Source organism: Prionailurus viverrinus, chromosome B2 (assembly GCF_022837055.1).
Source record: "Prionailurus viverrinus isolate Anna chromosome B2, UM_Priviv_1.0, whole genome shotgun sequence".
In the NCBI taxonomy this organism is placed as follows: Eukaryota; Metazoa; Chordata; class Mammalia; order Carnivora; family Felidae; genus Prionailurus; species Prionailurus viverrinus.
Window position 1 is genome coordinate 148,918,348 of NC_062565.1, and position 20,207 is coordinate 148,938,554.

At 44.1% G+C, this 20,207-nt stretch overlaps 1 protein-coding gene across 3 annotated transcripts in view; it reads right to left on the bottom strand.

Moving 5' to 3' along the window:
* The window catches only part of PDE10A (phosphodiesterase 10A), a 348,967-nt gene that overhangs the window by 34,144 nt on the left and 294,616 nt on the right, over window positions 1-20,207 (bottom strand). For all 3 annotated transcript variants that reach the window (XM_047859675.1, XM_047859674.1, XM_047859676.1), the window contains exons 14-17: window positions 9,170-9,312; window positions 6,786-6,869; window positions 4,310-4,460; window positions 924-1,079 (exon numbers count right to left, since the gene is read on the bottom strand). In XM_047859675.1, coding sequence (XP_047715631.1) covers window positions 924-1,079; window positions 4,310-4,460; window positions 6,786-6,869; window positions 9,170-9,312 — 534 coding nt within the window. The remainder of the gene's footprint in view (window positions 1-923; window positions 1,080-4,309; window positions 4,461-6,785; window positions 6,870-9,169; window positions 9,313-20,207) is intronic.

Here is a 20,207-nt window from a genome sequence, read left to right on the forward strand (position 1 = left end):
GGTCTGAGACGCTGGTGTGACAGCCACAGCCTATCGGTGACCAGGAGGACCCCAGAGAGAAGGCGGGGGGAGCAGGGAGAATGGCAGTGTGAGGGCAGAGCTCTGGATGCGGACCTCCCTCAGTCCACACCGAGAGCTCCAGTGGGGGGGAGGGGAGGGGACAACCTGTCTTTGTTCTTACTACAACCCCTGGGCCTAAAATGGGTGTTGGCGGCTGGGAGGAGCTCAATGAATATGTTTGCTATCAAAATGGAATTCAAGGGGGCAGTCAGATGGGTCTGAGGAGAACTACTCAGAGAAGTATCCTAAGCATAAAAGGTCATATCAGCAGAGAGTACGGTAATCTCCAGAAAAGGAAGGAAGCCTTTCCTGAACAGAGATAGGGCCATCTGTTTACGACCCTGATACGTCTTTCCCTGTCACAACCCCCACGGGAGGTGTCAGGTCATGTCAGGGTATGGATTCGGTGACGCCTGTCCGAGTCTAGGTCAAGTAGCAAGAACACCTTGAAGGTGGCAAGTTGAGAAGAATGCACACAAAAGAACAACTAAAAGGACTTCCGTGCACTTAAACCCGGACCTGCCCAACCCTCCAGGTGTACGTCCAGTATGTCGGGGTTTGAGAACATGACGATCCGTATAAAGAAATACAACACGCGAAACACACTTTGCCTTAGAGGATCACCTACTTCAAACTCGAACGTGGCCGCAAAACAGATACGTCTTCAAAACATTCACCGAGGGTTCATGGTCAGAGCGCCCCACAATTACCTACTGAGGATATACACACGAGGTTCTGCGGGGACGTACAGCTGCAGCTGTTGAAGGAGGCCCAACCGAAACCCCGCGTTTACTTGGAACCACTAGAACCTCCCGGGAGGGGACCGCGGAGGCCGCGGGCGGGCAGGCGGTGTGAGGTCTCACCTGCAGGATGGACACCGTCTGGGAGAAGTGGTGCTGTTCCATGGTGGACGTAGAGTAGAGGGCGGCCAGGGGGTGATCAAATTTCTGCAGGTAGCTGTTACTGAAGCCCCTGTGGTCCAGGTCGTGACACAGACACGCAATGAGCAGCCCTTTGCGCTTAAAAAAAAAAAAAAAATCCAGTGCACAAATGTTCAGAACAAAGAAGTGGATAGGAGAAGATTTACAGCTTATCATTCCTATCGTGGGGACAGAGTCCTGCCATTGGAACAGCCAACATCCTTAGGAATCTCTGAAGTTCCGCATGATCTGTCTTCTTTCTTAACCTCTTCCGTTGTTTTTCTGCTTTTAAAATAGACAATTGAATCATTCTTGAGCGTTCCTGCCCAACTCCGGGGAAAAGTTCATGGTGGTTGTCAAATTAAAGCAAACGTTCCCAAGAATTACAGGGCAAGGAACTCGGCACGAGGGGACCGTTTCAGCATTTCGTTCAAAACCCGTTCCGGGTTAAACTCCAACAATATTATTGTTCTTACAAACAAACAAGGAAGAAAAGAAGTAAATCCTACGGCAGGTGAAAAAATGGCCAGCTGTACGGTGAGAGAGAGACCACAGAGCGGGAGCAAGGGGGTGAAGGGTTAATACAGCAAGGCGGGCCACAGAAAGTCCACGCGAGCAGACCTTTGCGGGAGCGAGGGAGAAGCAGGGGGTCCCGGGAGAAGAGCGCAGGGGTGGGTGCGGGGAGCAGGTGGGCCTGTCCCGACAGTCAGAGGGTCAGGAGGGAAGCAGGGCTGCAGGGAGGGGACAGAGAATCCTGGCAGAGAAGGGAGGTGGACCATCTTCTGTGGGAACCAGGGAAGGAAGACAGGGTTTCTGGCAGAGCAGTGGGCGTCGTGCGGCCAAGAGGATACAGCGACCGAGAGGGGAGAAACGCTGGGCGCTGACCCTCCGTTGGCACGGTGCAGGGCGCTGGTGACCTGGGCCGGAGCGTGTTTGGGGGGTGGGCCGGAGAAGATCGGGGAGAGCACTAGAGCCAGCCGCTGCGGCAGCTGTTCTGCGGGTTCGGGGAAACGGGGAGCTAAGAACTCAGGGGGGAGCCGAGCGGAAAGGCAGGCGGAGGGTGTGTTACGATGGAGGTGACAACGCGGTGCTCCCACACGCGGACCAGACAGTCCAGCAGAGACCGCACGGATGGAGGAGAGGGAGGGAAGAACCACCAGGGCAGGGACGAGGTCAAGTGGCAAGGCCAGCTCTGGACAGGAGCCTGGCGGGTGTTCCGGTGAGTGGGTGGTCACAGCCCACAGAAGGCAGATGCTGGCAGGGAGGAGGCGGTCTGCAGAAACCCCACGAGGTTAGCTGCCTGCGTCCGCCCTGCCCCTTTCGTAGCCTCCCTGGGCACAACGGTTTCTCCTACAACCTAACGAGCAGTGGGGGGGCCTCCCGGACGCCCCTCCACTGCCACAGGCTCGCTGGCCATAGGATAACTGAATTACTTATGTTCTGAGTAGCACTTGGGTTTGGGGTCTTTCCCATATTTTGTGCTGCTGTGTTACCCAGGATGAATCTGGCAAGAGATTCCAAGGTTTTAAAATCTTGCATGATAGACAAATAGAGAAAAACTACTATGTACCTCTTCTCAATTTTTTTTATGTATTTTATTTTTGTTGACATAATATTCAATAGTTTTATTGAATGTATGCCAGAATTAAGCATGTGAAAATAATTCACGAGGTGAGGAGTTACCTTTGTTAATATGCTACTTTAACAAGATCAAATGATGATTTTTAACAGCTCTATTAGAGATTAAATACCCTTTTGTAAAAAACATATTTAAAATGTTTACGCATATTATTTTGGGATTATTTTCAGGCAAAAGGACCTGAGGTTTTGTGAAAACATAATGATGTAATTCTAAAAACAAACTAGGAGCTTAAACGAGAGTTAATTTGTGGCCACGACATTTTCACACTTATCTTGAACTTTGCCATTTTTTTTAATGTACATTTCAACGTAACCTGAAAACGGTTTCTACGGTTGTCAAAATCACAGACTATCCCCTGGCGAAGAAGACAATGAAATTGCTTTCTCTTTTTTTTAATGTTTGTGTGTTTGTTTATTTAGAGAGACAGAGAACGCATGAGTGGGAAGAGGTGCAGAGAGAGAGGAGAGAGAATCCCAAGCAGGCGCCATGCTGTCAGCGCAGAGCCTAACGAGGGGCTCAATCCCACAACCATGAGATCGTTTCCTGAGCAGAAATCAAGAGTTGGATGCTTAACCCACTGAGCCACCCAGGCATAATTGAAATTGCTTTCTTAGAAGGAACTGAATGGAAAAAACGCTGCATGTCTCAAAAATATGGGGTTTCATGGAGTGGAAAATCAGCATAATTTATACGAAAAAATAATAAATTTCATTTTCTTGATAATAAATAAGTTGTTAGGCTAACCAAGATCTACCAAGAGATTAGCAATAAAAAAGCAAAAATGTCAACACTTTTTCTAAAATGCACTTTCCGAGTCTCCTGCCCAGACTGTGACTCTGGGGTGACGGGATGGGACGCGCACAGGATGGCCCTCAGGAGTGCCGGGCTTCTAGTGTGAACGTGCCCGTGAGAGAAGGGCTGTGTCTTCATCACCGAGCTGACAGCCTCCTTGTCGGCACGGCCAACATGTTCTCTGAAGCAGGGGAGGAGGAGGGCTAGGGAGGAGGGGAGGCGGATTTGAGTCGGGCTTTTTTGCGGGCACCTCCAGGACCACGTGGGGAAAGGACATGCTTGGCGGTCAGCCCGGCTGGGCCCGAGGTGCTCCCATCACGGAGGGGCGGGTGGGGCGGATGACGCAGGGGCCGGCCAGCGGTGCAGGAAAGGACCAGGCAGCCCCAAATCTCTTAGTCTGTCCCCAGCTCTGGGTATGTAAAGTCAGGTGGGTCCGTGAAGCATCACAGAGCCCGGCTCCTCACGAGGCAGGAGATCATTTACGTCCTCACTGTTCTTCATGTTCTGGCTTCTCAAATCAGTAGGATTTGCCTACACTACCCAGGACAGAAGGGCAGTGAGAAAAATCTACTTGGTTTGTGTAACAAAGACTTCCAGAATACTGAAGCTTTAACAGGGAAAAAAAACTACAAAACTAGTGTTTCCTCGGCGGGGGTCGGGGGGGGAATGTTTTGGTGAAGCTGGAATTTCTGTATCTACCTTTGTGATAGAAAATAATATGAAAAACACATGGGCACAGCCACTTTAAAAGCGTGCTCCTACGAAATTACCGAACCGTCCTGGGGGAATAGGTCACGGAGCCACATCTGGAAGGTGCTCCAGACATACAGCGTCTGAATCCACTTGTGTTATTTGAAACGGAGGGAAAAAAAAAAAAAAGCGTGTGGACGCCCACCTCCAGGTCGGTGAAAAGCCCGTGGTTGTTCTGGAGTATGGCATACATGCAGTGCGCCACGGTGACCGCGTGTTTCCAGTTGTGGTAAGGAACCCTCCGGTAGTTCTTCTTCACGGACATGATGAAACGACACAACTTTTCGAGCTCGAAGCTGTGCGGAGAAGAGGAGAAACCGTTACGACAGAAACCGGTAAAGAGCCGATACGTTCTCGCTAGAGCTCTGGTTTAAACACGTACGTCTGGGGGCGCCTGGGAGGCTCAGTCGGTTAAGCGTCCCACTCTTGGGTTCAGCTCAGGTCTCGAGCTCACCGTTCGTGGGATCGAGCCCCGTGGCAGGCTCTGTGCCGACAGCGCGGGGCCTGCTTGGGATTCTCTCTCTCTCTCCCTCCCCCTCTCTTTGCCCCTCCTCCGCTCAGGTGCACCCGTACCTTCTCCGTCTCAAAATGAAATAATAAACGTTGAAAAAAAGAAACACATCCATCTGTACCCGTATACACTTGCAACTATGAAAACGTGCACAGTGACTGGGTCCAGGAGCGCCAAAGCCTCTCTCATCACTTCCCTTCTGTGTCTCTGGCTGGTTAAGAGAGGAGGACTCTTTCAGAGCTTCTGATCTGATACACTTGCTGGCCCACCAGGGGGCCAGTACCAGAAGGGGCGTGTAGCAGCGTGTCGCTAACTCACTTCACCCTCACGTCGCCGCACCGTGCTCGACAGACAGCAACGCATCATCACCCTGCTTAAGGGCATTGTGAGCCAATATTTTCCCAAAAAGCACATTCAGATTCCCAGACTTCAAATGTAGCATAGGAATTTCCTAGATGAGTGACTATCCTCTCGAAGTATTGTGGTGCACTCAAATTATTAAGTGGCAAACGGCCACGCCAAAACCCGGACACCGTACGTAGAACGATATGACGCGTTTTAAACGTTTTTTTAATGTCTGTTTATTTTTGAGAGACAGAGAACGCACGTGCCAGAGTTGGGGGGGAGGTGGGGAGAGAAAGGGGGGGACCGAGGATCCAAAGCAGGCTCTGCGCTGACGGCAGAGAGCCCGACAAGGGGCTCGAGCTCACAAACCGTGAGATCATGACCCGAGCCAAAGTTGGATGCTTAACCGACTGCGCCACCCGGGCGCCCAATGATACGTTTTTATCATGCAACATTGTTATTATATTTTATTTTCATATTTCATGTATTGCTACTTATTTAAGTCCCTACTAACTCTCTCAAGGAATTTAAGGCAGCTTAAAATAAAAGCACATCAATATAGAACAAGGCTCTTTGAAATACCAGGAAGATGACAGTCCATAGAACTTCTAAAAATATATAACCTTTACTCTTCTCCACTGAAGACTTTTTTGAAATTTTTAAAAAAAGTTTTATTTATTTTTGACAGAGAGAGAGAGAGAGCGAGCATGAGCATGAGCAGGGGAGGGGCAGAGAGAGAGGGAGACACAGAATCCGAAACAGGCTCCAGGCTCCAAGCTGCCAGCACAGAGCCCGACGGGGGGCTCGAACTCACAGAGCACGAGATCATGACCTGAGCCAAAGTAGGATGCTCAACTGACTGAGCCACCCAGGTGCCCCTCCACTGAAGATTTTCAAATGTCCTTGAAGAATAAGGTAGGTCATTTTTAAGAGTTCCAACGGGTCAAACTCTCAACTGATATCTAAGAAATAAGTGTTGTTAATTACCCTGTGTGCATTCTTTCAAAAGAGCAACTTATAAAAGTCACCAATAAAAGTAGGAGAAGGCAGAGAATTCAATGGCAAAGGAGTGACAATTTAGCTTCAGAGAAACTAAGGGCCTCTATAAGCCACTTTATGATTAAATGAGTGAAAAAGAGAAAAAGAAAATTATTCCTTGCATTTTTTTTTAATTACTTGCATTTTAAGTATGTGTTTAAGTTGTAAAAAGTTAAATGGAAAGTCATGAAAGGTCTCCAGGACAGGCCACAAGAGGGGGAAAGACCCACAGGGAAAGGGAACCACAGTGAAATCACTAATAAAGCACTTGGCACTGAATTAGGAGACCTGTGTCCTTCACACCTGTTCGAACAGATACAGCATGTAGGTTGAAAGCTGACGCTAAATTTAATGCACATTTTCCAAAGACACACTTGAAAATAGTATGGAATGATGTGGAGAAATAACCCCTACCTCTTCCCATTACACGGCCTAAGGTAATTTTCACCTGTATCTTTATCATCACCTAGTAGAGACACGGTTGTTAGCCAAGGGACAGCCACCCTGGCAAAGAGCTCAGGGGTAGCCCCAAGGGAAATCCAAATCCGAAAATCAACTTGTCCAATAATCTCAGCCTTTTTTAATTTAAATATTAAAAAAAGTTATTTAATATAAGGCATCTTTTCAAATAGTTATCGACCAAGGAAGTGGCCAGGCATGTAGGCAGGGGGAGGAAGAGGTCCTATCACTCTAGAGGTTAAGAAGGAAGTTTCTGGGTCATTCATACCAGGATGTCCCACAGGACCGATGGACCATGTAGACAAAAATCCCAGGCCACATGTTTTCAAAAGGACCAATGTCAAAGTGGAATCTGAAACGAAAGAACACAAGGCTGATTAGTAAATTTAATTAGGGTAAACATAAACACAAATAAAGGAATTTAATTTTGTGTCTTTTAAGAAACTAACAAACCACTGAGAGTCTAGCCATCTTCTCTCTTCCTGCGTTCTTAGTCACATCTTTGTTGTATTAAATGTTTCCAGGAGGAAATTCCACACATTCCCTCAGGAACTTAGCCCAATATTTAAGCCATTGCTTAATCTTCTATGAAACAATCTCTAAAAAATGATGTTGCGGTCGTTATCAGAGCAATGAGAGCGTACAAAATAACTTTACTGTGAATCCTACATGTGTTTTACACAACTTACAGACAAGGGGGAAAAACGATTTTTTTTAGAGTGGAAAATCATTCTATCTCCCATCTAAATCCAGAGAGAAACTTCATAAATACAAACATCCGAAGTTATTACCTATTTTCCGTTTGCTAATTTAACTACTAAGATTTAACCCGCACAGACACGGCGGTAAACTATTTAAAAGAAACCACCTTCCTCCAGTTACACTTCCGACGCCACACGTGTGAGTTTTCCACACCCAGCAATTCTCCAACCCTCTGCAGACACCAACCGATGATGCCCTCTAACGCGGTGTACTTCTGACCCCACCGCAGCTAGCGTAGCCTGTGAGGGTCATGGGCTCCGTCCCGCAACACTGCCCCCGACTGCAGGTGCCCATCGCGAGGCCGTCCACCCCTCTGACCATCAGCTATAAAGCTGAGGTTCCCACAACCCCCACCTTGGGTGTTGCAAGGCAGAATGGCTCACAGAAGTCAGGGGAGCACCTCACTTACTACTACCAGTTTATTATTAGGGATGCAAGTCAGGAACAGGCAAACAAAGAGATGCGTGGGCCACAGCATGGGGGAAGGGGTGGGCTCTCAGGCCTCGGCAGGGGCACCACCCTCCTGGCACCTAACGTGTGTGCCAACCAGAAAGCCCTCCGAACCCCTTGTTGAGGGTTTCTGGAGGTTCCGTTCCATGGGCACATTTGCTTAAATCGTTGGTCGCTGGTGACTGACTCAATCCCCAGCCCCTGTGCCTTCCCAGGAGGTCTGAGGGTGGGGCTGAAAATTACAACCCCCTAACCATGCGGTTGGCTCCTTGGACAACCGGCCCCCACCCTCCTAGAGTCCTTCAATAGCAGAAACTCAAGTGTGGTCGAACAAGGTTCATTCTGAAAAAGATAAGACACTTCTCTCACTCCGGTCATTCGGGAAACTCAAGGGGTTTAGGAGCTCTGAGCCAGGACCCGGCTCCAAAGACCAAATATACAGATTTCTTATTCTATCACAATGTGTATTGTACACAAACCATCAGAGGGTAAGTTGAGGCAAATAAGAAATCGTAAGAGCTTATTTGAGCAAAAATCTATTCCAACAGGGCAGTGGGAAGCCTGTAGGGACAGGAGCCAGCAGAGACCCCGGTGCAGAAACGCTGCAAAAGCCAAGAAAGGCAGTTGCTGCTGACTGTGGCTTCAGGCCCAGTTGGCTGTCCGTGCCTGGCTGTCCTCGGGGTTTCCATCACGTAGCCTTGAGGCCCTTTGGGTTTAGATTTTGGTTTGCTTACGCCAGCTGCTCCAGCATTAGAGTCACCTCAGTCTGATGGCCTTCTTGTTTAATGAACAGTTCCGATGATAGGGCAAGTATCAGCTCTGGGTTACTTCTGAAGATCTCTGGTATGTAGTTGAGTGCTGGCTTGCACTTAAAGTTTTAATTTTTAACGTTTATTTATTTTTGAGAGACAGAGAGAGTGAGAGCAGAGGAGGGGCAGAGAGAGAGAGAGAGGGAGATTGCTGGCTTGCACTTAGAATGAACATACACATCATCAGAAGTCCTACCACCAGGAACTCACATATATTAACATAGGATTAGAAAAGAAAATGTGAAAGGTGAACTCATTCTTACTAAATTCTAAAATTTAGTTTTTAAATTTAAAATTGCACGGAAACAGAAACTTTTAGATCCCTGATCTTCAACGCCACTTTGAACATCAGGTACTATCTGGCGTGAAGTAGGCGGAAGACTAACGAGAAAAGGCTAACATCTCAGTTAACCCATTTCAAAATGGCGGTCAGATGTTTTTTCCTAAAGATAAAAGAGGTGTGGCCTTCCTTTCCACCTTCCATCACGAGAAGGGAAGTCATGGTGGAAGGGAAAATGGGAACCCACAGAGCACGTGTAACGTGGGGTCCATGACTCTAATTGTACACCCAGTTCGTGTCAGGCGGAATCAAGTTAAAACTGTTCCGGAAGCAACAGGAAAAAACACTCACAATTCGATCTCCTTGCAGAGGCGCACCGGGAGGTTAAAGTGCATGAGGCCTTGCCACTCTTCCGCGGTACAGATGCTGTGGTAGGACAGCTTCTCCATCGTCACCCGGTAAATGCACTCGGAATGTCGGATCCTGTGATACATCTGGATGGCAAACCCGCAAAGTTAAGGGTAAATTAAATGAGCGTTTCAAGTAGTTATGTCACTAAAGTTCAGAATTCGGTACAAAAGAATCAGTCAGAACTATAACTGAAAATACTATTATTATCCATTAACTATGATCACCATACGTTTCCATATACAACGAAGACATCCACACATGTGCCTTTGAAGATACAAAACACCTCAGATTTTTTTAAATTGGATCTCCATTTTAAAAGGCTTATTAAATTCTGCAATTCTCTCTGGATAGTGAGATTATTTGGTATTTGTCTGGTGGTCCCTTTCTTCTCAGATTCCCAGCCTCCAGTACTGGGAGAAACTCCAACGTCTGTTGTTTCTAGACCACCAAGTCTATGGTATTTTGTTACGGCACCCCAAACACACTGAGACAGAGACTAAATGAGTCAGGAGTTAAGACTGTTTTTCTAAGTCTTCTTTTAAAAATATTTATCTTAGGGGCACCTGGGTGGCTCAGTAGGTTAAGCGTCTGACTTCAGCTCAGGCCATGATCTCATAGTTTGTGGGTTCGAGCCCCTTGTCGGGCTCTGTGCTGACAGCTCAGAGCCTGGAGCCTGCTTTTGATTCTGTGTCTCCCTCTCTCTCTGCCCCTCCCTGCTTATACTCTGTCTCTGCGTCTCTCTTTCTCTCTCAAAAATAAATAAAGATTAAAAAATATATATTTATCTTAATTCTTGGTGACGTCAAAGTCCTCGGGTCCACGCAGTCTCGACAATGTTTAATCGCGAAGTCCTTTATCAGTAAAAGAATTTTAGAGATGCATGCCTAATAAATGTATACTCCTTTAGCAATTACATGCACATACAATGTGTGGATATATTGTTTATACTAAAATAGAAATTTAAAAAGATAAAAAATAGAAAGTATGTATTTTTTAATATTTTATTACTGAATAAGACTTTTTGTTCTTATTAAACAATCACATATTTTATTTTTATTTTTTTTAAACAATGACATATTTTAAAATGAAAGCACGAATTACATGTATGTTGTCAGTTGTCAAGCTTTTTCTTTAATAATTTGTGCCACGGTGATGTTAAGGTCTGGGTTCAGTTTGATTTATTTCAATACTTAGATTTTGAGTTATACTATTCGAAAAAGATATGCCGAAAACTACGCAGTTCCATCCAAATGGAATAAACGTAGTACTGGCTGTTCTTAAACATCACACTTGGAGCTTTGTTCCCTAGCCACTAATATTTTTGGCTTAAATTCACATAACTTTCCATCTCCCCTGGTGAGTATCAGTTAATCCTGCAAACGAATTAGTTGCATCTTTATATATTATCGAACAGGTTCATTATGAAACTTAAAGAACTCTTCATGGAGAAGAGTTTAGTAAGTTAAAAGCTGTTTCATAAATTAAAATCGTAAAAAAAAAACATTCCATTTTAAAGGAAGGAAGAGAGGCAAAAGGGAATAAAGAAGAAAACAGAAAGCAACAAGACGGGGAATTTATCCTTAAACATAAAATGTGATAGTTGAAACATTCTGGGTAAGAGGCAAAAATTGCCAGACCGGATAAAAAACAAGACCCATCTTATGCGTTTTACCAAAAAATCCTACCTTAAAAATAAAGACCCAGATGAGGTAAAGTGATGGAAATTATATACCATTTAATGCCACTCAAAAGAAAGCCGGGGTGGCTGTATTACTATCAGATGAGATCAGAGATTTTGAGCAAAGACTATTAGCAGGGGTAAAGAAGGATAATTTTGAATGATAAAGGGGGTCGATCTGTCAAGAGGCCACGATGCTCTTAAACGTCAGCTGGTTTTCAACAGGTGCGCAGGGGCAAGGTGGTGCAGAAAGGACAGTAAAGGTGACAGACGGTGCCAGGCCGACCGGACACCCACGCGCAAATAAATGCACGACTACCCTCACCTTGCACCCTATACAAAGTTGACTCAAAATGGATCACAGACCTAAATGTAAAACCTAAACTTCGAGAAGAAAACATAGGAGGAAATCGTTGTGACTTTAGGTTAGGCGAACATTTCTTTGATACAGTGCTAAACAGCATGATCATAAAAAGAAAAGAACTAATAATTGGACTTCTTCAAGGTTAAGAACTGCTCTTAGAAAGAAACTGATCGGAGAATAACAAGACAAGCCAAACGCTGGAAGCAAATATTTGTAAATAACCTAACTGATAAATGACTATTTACTTGGCAGCATGAAATACGCAGCTGTCAGACCCAGGGGACCACGGGGCTATCAGACCCAGGGGACCACGGGGCTATCAGACCCAGGGGACCAGAGGGCTATCAGCCCGGCTGAGCTTGTGGCTCATGGTTCTGGGATCTGAAGGCCTGTGTAGGAAGACAGACTTGACTGTGCTCTGCGAGAGGACCTGCTGAATTAAGAGCTCTGTGAAGAGAAGAGAAGCCTGTGTGAGACTGTGTTGGAAAACAGTCCCTCCCCATTGAAGAAATGAAAACTCGACCTGTAGCTTACGTAGCTGGCGTTTCTCAGTGTATACTGTTGGCATATAATATTATAATTTTGAGCTAAAAAAGTAACAAACAAAACTGGTCTAAGAACAACGAACACTTGGGGTACACGGGGAAAGTTACACGGCCCTGCGCATACCGGTCTCCCACAGAGGAAATATTTCCAGATGAATCTGAGTAAGTACGTAAATATCAAATGATTAAGAAAATGAATAAAAAAATTCAACAAAGGAGAGACCAACACAAGGCCAAATCCATAGATGGGTAATCCTAAGATCTGAGTTAACGAAAGACAATGGAGAGATTAAAAATATACTGTGGCAAAAATGTACCGTTGGGCACGTCACTTCCTATGCCTACAAAGCTCCTCTGGTTTACGGAAGCCACAAGCACCAAAAAGGCAAAGGAATGAGAATTATTTTTTCTTGACCAGATCCTAGGGAGATGTGTTTAAGATGCTGTCTTTCTTCAAGCCAGGCCCAAACAAACTATCATAAGACAACCCAGAAAGAAACCTTTCCACGCTGAGATTTGCAAGTGTGACAATATTATTCTCCAGGCCCTTTGCTTGATGAAAAACCAACAGGGGAGCAGAAAAAAAACATGTACAGACACAAATCTATATTATTTTTGGTGTTATGCTCCTACTAACAAGGACAGTTTCGTTTAGAAGAAAGCAAAGAGAATTAAGTCACAAGAAAAGTGACCCAAGCTGTGTGTCCTGACACGCTTCGTTGTGCGGAAAATGGAGATGTCCTGTAAGATTCGCTGACTTCTCTTACTCTGTCAACGTACAGGTTTTCTCTTAGGGTAGGCCTCAAAGCTCCCTCTGTTAGCTCTTTCTTGCTACTGTCCAGTAAAAACTGAGGGAAATACCAATTAAAAAAAAAAAAAAAAGCAGCTTAGCCCATGGAAACAACCCACCAGCTATATATGTAGCAATGAAGTGGGATTTTATGAAACGGACTACGATGACTATTCGCAAAACACAAATATCATGACTAACTAGAGCTAAGCACAAAGGGAGTATTGTTGAGAACCACGTCCTAAGAACCTTACCTACACTACCTGATTTAGTCCTAACGGCAAGCCCATGCTTGGTGTTATTGCTACTCGTTAGTTTAGGAAATAGACACTCAAAAGCAAGCCAAATTTCTCAAGGACCAAAGTGGGTAAGTTGGAAGCAATGGTCTTAAAATGGCTGGATTTCATTCTTTCTCATTGCCAAGTAGTATTCCATTGTATATATATACACCACATCTTCTTTATCCATTTATCGGTGGATAGACGTTTGGGATCTTTCCATTATTTGGCTATTGTTGAAAGCGCTGCTCTAAACGCTGGGGTACATGTGCCCCTGTGAATCAGTACTCCTGTATCCTTTGGATAAATTCCTAGTAGCGCTCCTGCTGGGTCGTAGGGTAGTTCTATTTTTACTTTCTGGAAGAATTTCCACACTGATTTCCAGAGCGACTGCATCAGCTTGCATTGCCACCAACAGTGCAAGAGGACTCCTCATTCTCCACATCCTCGCCAGCATCTGTTGTTGCCCGAGTTGTTAATTTTAGCCATTCTGACAGAGGTGGTATCTCATTGTGGTTTTGATTTGTATTTCCCTGATGATGAGCGATTTTGAGCATCTTTTCATGTGTCTGTCTTGCCATTTTCAACAATGCGGATGGAACTGGAGACTGCTATGCTAAGTGAAATAGGTCAGAGAAAGACAGATGTCGTATGTTTTCACTCATATGTGGAATTTGAGACACTTAACAGAAGACCATGGGAGAGGGGAAGAGGAAAAAGAAAAGAGTTTCAAACAGAGAGGGAGGCAAACCATAAGAGACTCGTAAATATAGAGAACAAACTGAGGGTTGATGGGAGGGGTGACGGAGCGGTGGAGGGGAAAATGAGTGATGGGCATTGAGGAGGGCACTTGTCGGGATGAGCACTGGGTGTTGTATGGAAGCGATGAGTCATGGGAATCTACTTCTGAAGCCAAGAGCCCACTGTATACACTGTATGTTAACTAACTTGACAATAAATTATATTTAGAAAAGCAAAAAAATTAAAGTTAACACGTTAAAAAATTAAAAATTAAAGTTAACGCATTAAAAAATTAAAAATTCAGCAAAAATAAAATGCACATCTCTCTGATTTCCAGCTTGAGACAGAATAATATTCAGCAACCTTCAACTCAAAAAGTGATCAGAGAATGATTTAAAAGGGCAGAGGGATAGTGTCAAATGTGAAAGAAAAACTGCACATCTGAAAGCGATGCCTTGAAAATCAACACAAGAATGGAAACTGCCTGTACTCAGCGCCTTGCGGCTTCAACAAATACAGACACACGTGTGGGACATGAAACCACCTAGGCTTCAGGGTCAGTTAATTCTTAATCTGTACCTAGCATAGGACCTAACACGTTCAAACGTTCAGCTCCTATTTGGGGAACGAATAAATGAGCATATCATTTATAAGCCTTGTAGTCCTAGAGCCCCCCCAAAATCTAAGTCCATTAAAACCCGTTACCTATACACTTGTAGATTTGGAAAAGGATTAAAAGGTTTCTATTTGGTGTTACCTATTTCGTGTTACCTAAAAGATGCAGTCTCAGAATTTTTATTCAGTCATTTTTTTCTAAGAGAATTCAAGTTAAGGATGTTAGAGGGGGGAAAAGTGGGTGTTACCATGTTCCTACAAACAAAGAGATAGGTAAATTTTAGGTGGGTATTTTTTTTAATATTTATTAATTTATTTTGAAAGAGAGAGAAAGCAAGCAGCCTCCACACTGTCACTGCTGAGCCCAAGCGAGGCTCGGTCCCAGGAACGGTGAGATCATGACCTGAGCAGAAATCAGGAGTCAGACGCTTAACCAACTGAGTCCAAGCGTCCCTTGGCGGGTATTTCTGAGAAAAGTTTTGTTGGAGGTATGAAAAACTCAAGTGTTGTACCCAACATTCAGTTCATCATCTACAGACACAAATTCAACTTACGCAATTCTCCTCTGAAGTACACCACGAATTATTAAACTTTCTACCAACTTATTCCAAACTATTTGATTCATCCTATCTTTGCCTTCTCATTTACATTACATTGTCTGTGAAGGTGTTTCCTGAACTTTCCCCCATTCCGGCAAAATTTCACACTCTCTTAGGTACCATCTACTCTGTATCTTGTATAGAAAACTTAAAAACACGCCTTACTGTCTGTCTCTCCCTTCAGCAGTCTCAGGGAAGGGCAGTGTCATGTGAAAGGTCTACCTGCATTCAGACCCTGGCTCTCTCATACACGTGCTGCTGTGTGACCTTGTGCAAATTGCTTAAACTCTGTGCCAGATGGAAATGATAATAGCCTCACTCTGGACTGGCCTGAGACTGTGGTTTTTGTATGTACAATGTCCAAAACAGAACCTGTCATGGAGTAAGTGTCGTACTGAATTAAGAGTGGTTCTTACTATGATGATCTTACATTCACCGTCCGGGACAGAGAAGATACTCACTGCTTGGTTGGTGAATTCAGGAACGAATACAGGTTAAGCCATTTATTAAATCTGCCCCTAGCCAATTGGTTTCATTTTAATAATGATTTTTCCCCCACATTCCTTTAATGGCAAATGGCTTCTGATCCAAACTGTGAAGATCTAACCTGCTTTAAAGGATTGCCTTCTCTAGGCAGAGGATGGAACAGGTATTATCGCTATCCTGTTGGCTTTCGGCATCATTATCAAATTATTTACTTGAAAGCATAATATGCGTGACTAAATTAATTAACTCTTTTACTTTTAAAAGAGCTTTCAAGCTTTTTTAAAGTGGTTGTTACCATCCTGCTAACAGTATGAGCATTATCTATTAATGAAATGGAGATGTTGCCAGTCAGAGGTATGCCCCCTGCATGATACAAGAGGTGTAATCAAAAGGAAGCACAGGAGAGCTAAAGAATAGGAGTGTTCATACGGCCCATGTGCCCTGCCTCTTGGACAAAACTTTTAATCAAAGACGACTGAGCCAAACAACAGTAAGATATGCTGTTCTATTATCATGTTCACTGTTAGAAGCAATTTTCAGGGGCGCCTGGGTGGTTCAGTAGGTTAAGCATCTGACGTCACCTCAGGTCATGATCTCCCAGTTCGAGGGTTCGAGCCCCGCGTCGGGCTCTGCGCTGACAGCTCGGAGCCCGGAGCCTGCTTCGGATTCTGTGTCTCCCCCCTCTCTGCCCCTCCCCCACTTGCACCGTCTCTCTCTCTCTCTCTCTCAAAAATAAACATTAAAATTTTTTTTAAATAATAATAATAAGGAAGCACTTTTCATGTACGAAACACAGAATAATTTCAAGAGCAGAAGTATTTAAAAATTTCTAGGACCGACATACTTAATCTGACTCTGTATCAGCAGACCATTAAAAAGTACTTCATCCTGGGGCGCCTGGGTGGGTCAGCCAACTGAATGTCAGACTCTTGGTTTCAGCTTAGGTCACGATCTCAGGGTTCACGGGTTCAAGCTCCACGTCAGGCTCCATGCTGACAGTGCAGAGCCTGCTTGGGATCCTCTCTCTCCCTCTCCCTCTGCCCCTCTCCTGCTTGCGTGCTCTCTCTCTCTCAAAATAAACTTAAAAAAAAAAAGTACTTCGTACCAGTAGCACAAAGCTTTTCACATTTATGATCTTAATCAAAATTTATGTATATCCTCTAGGAACAAATAGAACATTGAGGGAAAGACAAGGAGCCCACAGATGTGATTAATGCTTAGGACAGGGTTTACTACAAGGTGTTTTTCCTAAGCTTCGTATGATGGTTGGGGGAAGAATGCTCAAATGCGGAAGCAAATTTGCTCAAAAAAATCATGTCAGTGCCAGCACAAAGACCGGATTCAGGTCTTAGCCTCTACTCTCGTGGTCTGTGGACCACTCTTTTTAGTTGAAGAAGGTTCTGGAAAACCCCATTGTAAAGAAACCAGCGGCTGTCTTACCGAAACTGGGAACAGTCTTCTTTTTTATTTGGAAGGATTTGTGCTCCAACTAACAAAAGAACTATTACTTTAAAGAAGACATGTGAGTTGGTCTTTTTCTGAATAGGAGCACTTTTGAAATAAACTCAGCTCCAAGAATCCCTCAGGCAGGAAGGCCAGGAAGGGAAGTGGAGAACAGGAGTCACCCTGGAGCAGGTTCAGATAAAGAGGCTGTTAGTTTTGAGTTGGAGAACGTGTCCAAACAATATAATTTTTATAACTTTTAGTGAGAAGAAATATTGCAGTAAAAAAACCAAAACAAAACAAAAAACAGTCACAAACTCCACAGAGAGCTGCCACTGCATCACATAGTTTGGCAACTTGGACCGTAAGTAATTTCCTAAAAAAAAAAAAAAAAAAAAATCAATGGAAAGATAGACTGCCTGTGAACTGAGTCACGACTTTTCAGGAGTGTTATTTTTCTTGTGTAAATCTGGTTTTAGTGTGGTATAAACATTTAATCACGTTTGCACCCGGGTTTTATGATGCAACACCCTGCGGGTTTGAAGACCTTGGGACTCGCCGGGCCAGCCGTTAATAATGTGGCTGAATCAACTCAGGAGTGTTTTGTTTTGTTTTAATTTTTTTTTTAATGTTTGTTTATTTTTGAGACAGAGAGAGACAGAGCATGAATGGGGGAGGGGCAGAGAGAGGGAGACACAGAATCGGAAGCACACTCCAGGCTCTGAGCCATCAGCCCAGAGTCTGACGCGGGGCTCGAACTCACGAACCGTGAGATCGTGACCTGAGCTGAAGTCGGACGCTCAACCGACTGAGCCACCCAGGAGCCCTGTTTTGTTTTGTTTTTAAATTAATTTATTGAAACTCATGTTAGTTAACAGACAGTGTAATATCGGTTTCAGGAGAATTTAGTGATTCATCACTTACATACAACACCCAGGGCTCATCCCAGCAAGTGCCCTCCTTAATGCCCATCCCCCATCCGCCTCCTCTCCAGCACCCCTCAGCCTGTTCTCTGTATTTGGGTCTCTTACGATTGATCTCCCTGTCTGTTTTCATCTTACTTTTCTTTCCCCTCCCCGACGTTCATCTGTTTTGTTTCTTAAATTCCACATGAGTGAAACCATATATTTATCTTTCTCTGACTCATTTCACTTAGCATAATACCCTCTAGTTCCATCCACATTGTTGCAAATGGCAAGATTCATTCTTTTTGACGTCTAATATTCCATTGTGCGTGTGTACATATGCACGTAGATGTACCCCACGTATTCTTTATCCATTTGTCTATCGACAGACATTTGGGCTCTTTCTACACTTGGACTCTTGTGGACAGTGCTGTTATAAACATTGGGGTGCGTGTGCCCCTTTGTATCCTTTTGTACCCCAAGCAGTGCAGTTGCTGGGTTGTAGGATAGTTCTATTTTTTTGTTTTTTGGAGGATCCTCCATACTGTTTTCCAGAGTGGCTGCACCGATCTGCATTTCCACCAACAGTGCAAAACAGTCCCCCTACCTCCGCATCCTTGCCAACGTCTATTGTTTCTTGAGTTGTTCACTTTATCCATTCTGACAGGTGTGAGGTGGCGTCTCATTGTTTTGATTCGTATTTCCCTAACGAGAAGTGATTTTGAGCATCTTTTTATGTGTCTGTTAGCAATCTGGACATCTTAGGAAAAGTGTCTGTACGTGTCGTCTACCCATTTCTTCATCGGATTATTTGTGTTGTTTTTCAGGCGTTAAGGTTGGTAAGCTCTTTATAGATTTTGGGCACTAAGCCTTTATGCGCTTTGTAATTGGAAAATATCTTCCATTCTGTTGGCTGCCTTCGAGTTTTGGTGATTGCATCATTTGCTGTGCAGAAGCTTTTAATCTTGATGAAATCTCAACAGTTGACTTTTGCTTTTATTTCCCTTTCCTCTGGAGACATGTCTAGTAAGAAACTGCTGTGGCTGAGGTCAAAGAGGGTGCTACCTGTTTTCTCCTCTAGGATTTTGATGGATAGCAATCCATCTTATTAGGTTTTATTAGGTTGGGTCTTATTAGGTCTTATTAGGTTGAGTCTTATTTATTCAAACATAAATCCATTCTGAATTTACTTCTGTGTACGGTGTGAGAAAGTGGTCCAGTTTGATTCTTCTGTATGTTGCTGTCTGGTTTTCCCAGCACCACTTGCTGAAGAGACTGTCTTTTTTCCACTGGATACTCTTTCCTGCCTTGTCAAAGATTAGTTAGCCATACGTTTGTGGGTTCATTTCTGGGTTCTCTTTTCTTTTTTTTTTTTTAACCTTTTTAAAGTTTAATTTTGAGAGAGACAGAAACGGCATGAGTGGTGGAGGGGGAGAGGGAGTGGGGGAGAGGGAGAGAATAACAAGCAGGATCTGCACTGTGAGTGCAGAGCCCAATGAGGGGCTCAGACTCACAAACCGGGAGATCATGACCTGAGCGGAAATCGAGAGTTGGACACTTAACCGACTGAGCCACCCAGGCGCCCCTGGGTTCTCTCTTCTGTTCCACTGATCTAGGTGTCGGTTTTTGTGCCAGTATCACACTGTGTTGATGATTACAGCTTTGTAATGCAGCTTGAAGTCCAAAATTGTGATGCCTCCAGCTCTGGCTTTCTTTTTCAACATGACTGTGGTTATCAGGGATCTTATCTGGTTCCATACAAATTTTAGAATTGTTTGCTCTAGCTCTGTGAAGAACGCTGGTGCTATTTTGATAGGGATTGCATTGAAGACATAGATTGCTTTGGGTAGTATCGACATTTTAACAATATTTTTTCTTCCAATCTACGAGCGTGGAATGTTTTTCCACTTCCTTGTGTCTTCAATTTCTTACATAAGCTTTCTATAGTTTTCAGAGTACAGATCTTTTACCTCTTTGGTTAGGTTTATTCCTAGGTATCTTACGATTTTTGGTGCAACTGTAGATAGGGTCGATTCCTTGATTTCTCTTTCTGCTGCTTCATTATTGGTGGATAGAAATGCAACTGATTTCTGTACATTGATTTTTTATCCTCTGATTTTGCCGAATTCACATATTAGTTCTAGCAGCGTTCTGAGGGAGTCTTTCAGGTTTTCCACGTAAAGCACCATGTCATGAGCGAAGAATGAAAGTTTGACTTCTTCTTTGCCAATCTCTTGTCTGATTGCTGAGGCGAGGACTTCCAGTACTATGTTGAACAACAGGAGTGAAAGTGGATATCCCTGTTATGTTCCTGACTTTAGGGGGAAAGCTCTCAGTGTTTCCCCATTGAGGATGATATTAGCTGTGGGTCTTTCATACATGACCTTTATGATGTTATGTTCCTTCTATCCCTACTTTCTTGGTTTTTTTTTATTAAGAAAAGATGTTGTACTTTGTCAAATGCTTTTTCTCCATCTATTGAGAGGATCATATGGTTCTTCTCCTTTCTTTTATTAATGTGGTACATCAGGTTG